At 35.6% G+C, this 9,723-nt stretch overlaps 1 protein-coding gene across 2 annotated transcripts in view; it reads left to right on the forward strand.

The window, feature by feature from the left end:
• WDR35 (WD repeat domain 35) overlaps positions 1-6,976 on the forward strand; it is a 57,075-nt gene extending 50,099 nt beyond the window's left edge. The window contains exons 24-27 of one of the 2 annotated variants that reach the window (XM_026519378.4): positions 674-814; positions 1,441-1,597; positions 3,424-3,664; positions 3,966-6,976. In XM_026519378.4, the coding sequence (XP_026375163.2) occupies positions 674-814; positions 1,441-1,597; positions 3,424-3,664; positions 3,966-4,116 (690 nt within the window). In that variant the 3' untranslated portion in view covers positions 4,117-6,976. The other variant, XM_057309248.1, reaches the window with a different exon arrangement.
• The last annotated feature ends 2,747 nt before the right edge of the window (positions 6,977-9,723 follow it).

The raw sequence follows: 9,723 nt of genomic DNA on the forward strand, positions 1-9,723 counted from the left end.
TGAATATTAATACTGAAGTTAACAAAAAATTATAGAATTTTCAGGGACCATAAACGTACAAATTCCCTTAACTGGGAATTAAATCCTGTTGATAATAGAATTTTGAGTCCTTTTAAATGTACACATTTTAAAGACATTACAGTTTTTTCATAATATGCATTTGGAGGGAAGATGATTAGTATGGTATTAATGTATGCAAAATTAACATCCTATTCTGTTTTTTCCCATTTGAGTTAATGAAAAGTGGAAAATTCCCCTCAATCTTCTAAAGAAATCTTTATTTCTGAAGGCTGTACCATGTAAAAGTCCTGTTATTTCAGTATACTTGGAACATCACCTTTAAAATCTTCTTATGGAAAATGCTACCCCTTGCATGAAAACTTTGAAATGTGACTTAGTTCATTGTGACTTCATTGTGACTTAGTTATTTAAGAGCATTTGTTATTTTCTGAAATTGTTATGAGTTGTAACTCCATGGCTAAATGCTAGGGAAAGAACGGAGTCCTTATAAGCTAAAGAAAAGAAAATGGGTTTTAAAATATTTATCATAAGTGGGTGGTATTTATGTTCCATCCTACTATTTTTCTTTTTATTAAAGATCAAATTTCAGAAATGATTGTACAAATATAATTTGATTAAGGAATGTCTTCCCATATTCTTTAAATGTTTAAAGATTGCAGATGAAGAGGCAAAGAAAAGAACCAAACCTTTACGTGTCAAGAAGTTGTATGTCCTGTCAGCTTTACTCATAGAGCAGTACCATGAACAAATGAAAAATGCCCAAAAAGGAAAAGTTAAGGGAAAGAGCTCAGAGGTAAGGCAGAACATTACAGAACGTGAAATCATCTCATGTGTTTGAGAAAAAAAAACAAAACAAAACTATCAAACTTCTCTTTGTGGACAGACCATTTAATTTGCTTGTTTGCATTTATTTTCTTAAATGAGGAGAGGAAAAGGAATGATGACTTGGAATTAATACTCAAATTTAGAAATTTCTACTTAGGAATATTGAACATTTTCTCAGCAAGACTAATCTGTAGCCTTTGTTTTCTAACCGGTGAGTTTTAGAAACATTTCTAGAATATGTATATTATTTTATGTGTAAGTGAATCTCTTAGTAAGTTTATACTCAGTTCTATTTTAAAATGTGACCGCACCTGAGTCACAGTGATTTGTGTGTCGGACCCCCACGAGGTACACTTTTACTGTCTTACAATTTTATTTGTCAGTTATGCCTCAGTAAAACTGGAAGCAATTTTTGATTATACTGGCTTAACAAAGATGAATTCTAATGGAGACATTAAATCTGTAATGACAGTTTTGTAATGATAAAATCCGCTTACTTGGATATTTTAATGTATGACCGTTTCAGAAGCTATCTTTATTGGAATGACTGTCATGGTTGTGCTGACAGAAAACGTGGGTCTGCTTGACTCATAGGCCACTTCTGCTTTGGCTGGTTTGCTGGAAGAAGAAGTTCTGTCTACAACTAGTCGTTTCACAGATAATGCTTGGAGGGGGGCCGAGGCTTACCACTTCTTTATACTGGCACAGAGGCAGCTCTATGAGGGATATGTTGACACTGCACTGAAGACAGGTGGGCATATGAACTAATGTATATAAGATGTATAAAAATGATCAATTGAATATGAAGGGCCAGCTCCTTCAGATTGCCCATATATTAATTTCAACAAATCTTTTATGTATGGGTTTATTTTCATGTTTGAGGTTTGCTATCTGTAATTTGTTTTGTGCATTCCCCTTTTTGAAGCACTTTTAATTTTTTTTAATACATAGAAAGTAATAATTACAGTTCACATTAAAATCAAAAGTTTGAGATAAGCAAAAAAAACCCCCCATCTATAGCATTCACTATTCTATTTATTCAGAGTTAAACAATTAATAGCCCAGTCCATCTGCTTTTGAATATATATAGAAATTTGTTTTTTTTAAAATATCAGGAGTATAACAGGCCATACTTTATGTCCTTTTTGAAAAACATTATGATATATTGTAAGATATTTCCATATTAATAGCTTTCCATAGCATTTGTTTTTTACTAAAATTACACAGGTGTAAGAAAAAAAGACATGTAACAATTTAAGTCAAAACAGAAAAAAATACAAAGAAAAAGGTAAAATAATCTAATAACTTGTAAAATAATCTTATAAGTCAGAAGTAATGATTGCTAACATTTAGGTGAACTTCCTTTTAGACATTTCTCCATGCCTATAAAATTGTAGATAGTTTTCCTTAAAATAATATCACACATGTTGTTCAGGAACTTGCTTTATACCCTATGGTGAATATTGCAGTCATATTTCCATGTTGATGAACATAGATCTGTGTAACCATTTGTATTAGCAAGGGGACTGTAAAGTTCTTTTCTAATTGGTTATTAGTTATACACAAGAATCATTTTTATTTTTGTATGTTTATCCCTGACCTTCATTTAATTTTAACTGATTACTATGTGGTATAAATTATGCAATTATGTTTAAAATGGTTGTATTTTATATAACCTATACACAATTTCTAGACTTATAAGACAAATTAGAACTTTTTTTTTTTTTTTTAAAGATTTTATTCATTCATTTGACAGAGAGAGAGACAGCAAGCGAGAGAGGGAACACAAGCGGGGGGAGTGGGAGAGGAAGAAGCAGGCTCCCAGTGGAGCAGGGAGCCTGATGGAGGGCTCGATCCCAGGACCCCGGGATCACGCCCTGGGCCGAAGGCAGACGCTTAATGACTGAGCCACCCAGGCGCCCCAAGACAAATTAGAACTTTAACTTAGAGCTTTCACCTACTGGGTGAAGAAATCCATATACAGTCTATTAATTCTGCAGTACATTTTTAAGAAAGATTATAGCTCTAGTATAGAAAAAGTGAAAATAAGATATGGTAGCTGTCAAAATAACTTTTCTGAACTGACAACTTAGAGGCTCATTGTCACTTCTTTTTTCTCAAAGAAACACAAAGAAAAACATTTCACGCTGCTTTGCTTTTCTGCCAAAAAGAAACATGATATTGAAAATTGTGACTAACGGTATAATATTAATTTACTTTTTCTGAAATGCCACAGAAATTTCTGATTATATTTATATGAAACAAAAGCTATGTTGCGACAGCAATTTTTATTTTTTGTCTGTGTGTGTATTTCTAACTGGCACAGCAAGTGCATCGTTTGGCGGTGGTTATTTTTGTGGCACCTGAGCTGTTGGCTAGTGTTACAGAACTGTGAGATCACGTAATTTCCTTCCTTCTGCCAGCGCTTCGATTGCCTGCCGCTGTTTTGTTTTTTTTTTTTAAGTTTATAAAAGTTCATGTAGGTTAAACTAAAGCAGCTTAACACAGATTCTTTTCCATGCATGATCATGATATTGTGATCACTTTTCAAGATCTAAATTGTCCTCTTTTTCCTAGCTCTTCACCTGAGAGACTATGAAGACGTCATCCCTGCCGTTGAGATCTACTCTCTGTTAGCACTCTGTGCGTGTGCCAGTAGAGCTTTTGGTACTTGTTCAAAAGCTTTTATTAAACTTGAATCTTTAGAGACCCTCAGTGCAGAGCAAAAACAGCAATATGAAGATCTTGCTTTAGAAATCTTCACGAAACATACTCCAAAAGATAATAGAAAATCTGAATTGGACAGCCTTCTTGAAGGGTAGGCTGATTATAATTAATGTATATCATTCACCCTATTAGAAAGTGGGATTTCTATAAGTGTAATAGTGTGATATAATAATTTAAGTGCTAAACTTTGAAGTAATTTACCTTAAGATTATACCCTCTTTTATTTAGTCTTGTAAGTGTATTAATGTTTAATTTTCTCATTATAAGAAAAGTTTTTAATTGAAAATTGCCTGGAGATGTTTTTCATTCCTTAGTTTTTTAAGTGTAATAAGTAGTTTGAGTAATTAGAAGTTTTAAAGTATAATTCATTGTTTCTCTTCTGGTTTTTACAGAGGGGAAGGGAAACTGCCAACTTGTGTTGCCACGGGAAGCCCGATCACTGAGTATCAATTCTGGATGTGCAGTGTATGCAAGCACTGTGTTCTGGCTCAGGAAATAAGTAACTACAACTTCTGTCCCTTATGCCATAGTTCAGTGGGATGAAGAAATGACAAACTGCATGTAACTGTAAAATATATGTAGCATATATACATAGCTATGACTGTTTATATAATAAGATTGATTTTCAAACATTTTATATGAAAATCAGCATCATTGTTTCATAGTTGTATTGTTACACAAAATTATATGATTACATAATACGTATATATATATAATATAGATGTTATATATACATCATTTATATATATAATTTTGTGTAAATATCCTACTATGAAATAATGATGCTGATTTTCATATAAAATGTATGGAAATCCACCTTATTTCTGTCTTTCTCTCTGTTCTGATTACATGGTACTATGAAAATACTCCAAATAAGAAATTTTTCTCAGTTTCAAGAGTACTAATTCATCAAAAACCTTGGGGTGGATAAGGGAAGCATGGGAGTGGGACAAAGTTCAATTTAGGGAATTGACATAACCTGTATTAGAAGGAGGTTAAACAATTGTAATATTAAAATGAGCTCTATTGTTAGCTGTATTTCATTAAATAGGTATCAAATTTTCTTCTGTATTTTATTTTCAGAAATGACAAGGCACTTTAAGATATTTTTTGTAATTTGCATTGTTTCTAATAGCCTTATTTTTTATGTAGCTTTTCCTTTTTTATCTACCCTTTTAGCCTCATCTGAGAGATGGCATTTAGCATTATTCTTTATATTGTGCAGAAAACTCTGCTCTATTTATAATGATAATATTTATACAACAACATCCATTTTGTAGTTAAATTTTAATTGAAATATTGTCTCTAAGCAGAGCCCTTCATTTAAACAACTCTAGGGTGTGGGGAGTGATTCTTTCTCCATAATGTGTCTGTTTTGACTTATCATTATTAATTAAAAAAGAAAAAATCGTAAACAGCAATGGGTAATTTCTTACCTGTTTTATGTAGCTAATATCTCCATTCATTTCTCATGAACTATGTCCTTTCATTTTGTGGCTACAGGCTAGACTCTAGCACTGTGTCATCACCGTTGTTTGCTGAAGTTTGGCTGATGTTTAGTAGAGGCAATAAATAAAGAGAAATAGGCCACATTGCTATTGCAGCTGCGATACGTAGGTTAGGCCCCTCTCTCAAAGTGCTGTTTTGGGTGACACATTAAGCCTGTTGCAGATTGAGAGTAGTGAGCTCTAGGAAGAGGTTTAGAGCCTAGATGAGCTTTCAGTAGTGGGCTCATATGCCTAAATAAAATGAGAGGAGCAGAAGTCTTAGAAGTCTCTGTCTGTGTTCAAGGGCCTTGTGGGGAGTTACTGTGATGCAGTGTTGGGCTCCAAATATACTACCAAGCCAGCCATTCCAGAAGTCGTGGAGCAGAAAGGGGTACAGACCAATGAGGATGCTTTAAATATCATTGTTTTTTATTGAATCAATTTGAAGTGCACAGTGAGGAACAAGGAGAAAGTGGTTGGGCAGATTTAACACTGTTGTTAGGGTAGGGTGTCAGTGGGGTAGAAAGATTACATTACCTGAATCCTGAGTTCTGTTCACTTCTTGTGTCCTGACTCCCATGCTGCCCAGTCAGCTTCCCCCTGATAGTATGGTTGTAAAGAGGACCAGAGCTGAGGTTTGAGCCAGGCGACCCAGTCATAGGGACTGTGCCTGAAGCTAGTGATGGACACTTGCTCTGTAGAAGAGGCTATGGGGCGAGTATACCAGGTCGCAGCCATAGGTTGCCAGTTAGCTTGCTGAGAAGTCATGGATTTGATTGGATTGTATTTCTTGGGCAGAGGACCAGCCAGAGTAAGTGTCACTAATGGCTAATTGTATCAAGATCTCACACATATCGAACATTTTATAGGTCTCATGCGTATTTAGTGCATCACGAATGGTACATTGGTTGCCTTTTGTATTTTTAGTGCCTCTTTAATATGTGGTATGGTCATACATATATACCCTACTTACTTTGTCTAACACACCTCATTATTTACCTACTTATTTAAGTTTAACACAGTTTCATCTAACTGATTTGTTTTCTTCTATAATCAGAACAGGATATTCTTCCAAATCAGAAAATCACATACTAACAAAAGGATCAGTCCTAGGGTATATGTCTCCTGTTGAACTTAATTACATCCTTTTTTTCTTTTTAAAGATTTGTTTATTTATTTGAGACAGAGAAAGAGAGGGAGGGAGCATGAGTGGGAGGGGCAGAGGGAGAGGGGAGAGAGTCTTAAGCAGACTCCACGCTGAGCGTGGAGCCCTACGTGGGGCCTGATCTTACAACCCTGAAATTGTGACCTGAGTGGAAACCAAGAGTCAGATGCTCAACTGACTGCACCCCTTACTTACATCTTTCTATAAGACTTTCTGTTTTCAGGATGAAGCTGTTCTCCGCTTCATCAGTGGAAGAGAAATTTTTAGGGATGTAGGGTGAAGGATTCCTGTGGGACTGCGTGTTCAGAGTCGTGATTCTTCATCCATTGTTTAATTCCTGATACATCTTCTTTTTCTTTTCCTTTCCCATCCCAGGAATCAGCTGAGAACTCAGATTGTTATTCCTCTAGACTGCCCTGTACTTGTTGATTACACTCCCAGTAGCTTTAGCTCCAAAATCAGCTGTTGGTTCCTCAGGCCTTTCCTAACATACCTTTTGGGAACTCAATTTTGGAGCCTTCTCATTTGCCACTAATTCCATGTTGCTTGAACCCTAGAATTGTTCTTCCAACAAATTATTTCAGATAGATCCTGAGTTGCTATCACTACTTCTTTTCAGTTTAATTCAGAAACCACAATCTCTGAAAACAACTGTTATGCATTGTATACCTAATTATCACATATGTAGATGTGTGTGTACGTACATGTATAAACACATATAAACAGACATATCTTTTCTACTATTGTGAAAGCTTATGCCTGTTTGGGATTTATGTCTCTGAAAGTTTTAGTGATCTGCCATAATGTCTTGGGGACCTTTGTCTTGTTTAAAAATAGTACTGGGGCGCCTGGGTGGCGCAGTCGTTAAGCGTCTGCCTTCGGCTCAGGGCGTGATCCCAGCGTTCTGGGATCGAGCCCCACATCAGGCTCCTCCGCTAGGAGTCTGCTTCTTCCTCTCCCACTCCCCCTGCTTGTGTTCCCTCTCTCGCTGGCTGTCTCTCTCTCTCTCTCAAATGAATAAATAAAATCTTAAAAAAAAAATAGTACTAGGAAAAGACCTATAGTATGAGTTGACCTAATTTGGGTTATTCAGCGTGAAGGAAATTTCAGGATAACAACACCAACAAATTCTCCTGATGAAAGGAGTAAAGAGAAGCAAAATCGCTTATATGTAACAAATACTTGGGGAGAAGTTGTACAGAATGAAACATATATTGAAGCCAGTATAATGAAGCAGTTTATTGTTTCTCTTCCTGTAAGAAGCCTGTACTGACTCCATTTAAGTAATGCTGAGTTGTTTTTTATCACAAAACTTGGCCTGAATTATGTGAAGTTTCAAAGTAGAATTATATTACATTTCAGAGTTTCAAAATTTGATAGGCCAAAGTATTGAGATGATGGGACCAACTGATAAAGTTTATAGTGATAAGGAATGTGCTTATCAAGCAACATAATAACATTTTTGACCCGCTATCACGCATGAATGCTGATTTTATTACACATTTTTTTTTTTTTGCTAAAATACTCTTTGAAGTGATCTTTTTGTATTCCAAGAGCTGAAATTTTAGGTTTTATGTGGCGTTAAGTAAAAAGAAAAAAAAAAAAAGAACATAAGTATTGAAGTAAAAATGACTTGTGTTTATACCATTTCCTTTATCTATAACTAAGGATAACATGGTATTTGTCTTGTTTTGATTTAAATATTTTGGTGGGGGTTGGTTTGGAGAGTGTTGGGCTTCAGAGAGTGGATAGGGGAGAAAGGGACAAGGAGTTCCAGTAGATGTATAATGTCATTTTTTGCTACCAAACAGAAAAAACAACTTAGAAAGGTACTAGGCAAATGTCAGATGACTGGAAGTTGCAGTGAATTACTCTAGAAGTCATACAGAGTTCTTATTTAGAAATGGGGGAAAATTATTTTACCAGACTTTTAAGGGAACATAAGAAGTACTTATTTGATAATGTTACAGCTCTAAGATACTGCTGAGTGTCTGAAATGAAAATGGCAATATTATGTTGCCCCCTACTGTCTATTCTTATGATTATTCTCGTTATTTTTTCTTTAAGAAATTAATGCTTATTTTTTGAAAATAAACATTTTTAGAAAAGTAACATATATCTATGGTTGAAAACGACACAAATACATAAAGAGTATTTATGAGAGATGAGAAGTGAATGGTCTTAATAACCTCTTTAAAATGAAAGGCATTAATTTATGTTTTAGTTGAATTTAGGAGAAGAAAAAAACAGGTCAAACTGAAGAAATTGCTGTACTTTAAGTTTTCTCCATGACAAGAGCTATTCTTAAGAAATTTCTCTAAAATTAAAAAGTAGACATGAAGAGGCTTAGAGTTAATGTTTTATTTACTTACTTATTTGGCATAGCTTAAATTTCTAGTTCATAAATCTAGAGAAAATAGGATACCGCTCACACATCCTGTAATAGCTAAAATTAAAATTGCCAAGTATTGAAAAGAACATGGAACAGCTGAAACCCTTATACACTGCTGCTGCAAATGCAAAATAATAGACCCACTATGAAAAAGTTAAGTTTTAGAAGTTCCCTATATATTCTGGGGGAAAAAATATGTGTGTGTGTGTGTGTGTGTGTGTGTGTGTGTGTGTGTTTGTGTGTGTTTTCCACTTCTCTAGTCAACAAGTGTGAAGCTTTACTGAGGCCCCAGGGTCATGGGGCTCAAGCAAGCTGCGGCCCTGTAGGGGAAGGAGGAGCCCAAGGAGGGGCCTTATTTGACTTTCTTCTCCGGGCATGTGTGGGTGGTGTGGCCACATTGTTGCAGCAGTTGACAGAATGAGGTTGCAGGTGAACACAACCCTTTCAGCAATCCATCTTGTTGCAGCTGTATTTCTGGGTGAGCTGGCAAAGGGGAGGCTTGTTGATGCCACTCTCCAGGCAGAACCCCACCAGCAGGTGAAGGTGGATGTGAGAGGGAGCGACCCCAACTGAGCCTAGCCCCAGCACGGAAATCACAGGGTAGGCCCTCCAGTGTCCTATAGACCAGAGCTTCTCAAGTGTGACAGAGACACCATGTCAGAATCCTTTACGTGTCTTACTGGTAGATAGACACACCAACCCAGCATCTCCCACATTTCCCTTATCAGACACATGATTTTCGGATATTTTCTCCCATTCTCTGGGTTGTCTTTGTACTGTTTATTGTCTTTTAATGCACAAAAGTTTTAAAGTTTCATGAAGTCCAATTTGTTTGTCTTTGGGGTCATATCCAAGAATGTCACAAAGCTGTTGTCTTATGTTTTCTTCTAAGAATTTTATATTTCAGCTCTTGCATTTAGGTTTTTGATCTATTTGGAGTTAATTTTTTTATATGATGTTTCCGTCCAACTTTATTCTTTTGAATGTGGATATCCAGTTTTTCCAGCACGATTTATTAAAAAGACTGTCTTTATGCTAATACCACAGTGTTTTGATTGCTGTAGCTTTGTAGCTAAGTTTTGAAATCAGGAAGTGAGTGTTCTTTG

This window comes from Ursus arctos, unplaced genomic scaffold, assembly GCF_023065955.2.
Source record: "Ursus arctos isolate Adak ecotype North America unplaced genomic scaffold, UrsArc2.0 scaffold_8, whole genome shotgun sequence".
NCBI classification, from domain to species: Eukaryota; Metazoa; Chordata; class Mammalia; order Carnivora; family Ursidae; genus Ursus; species Ursus arctos.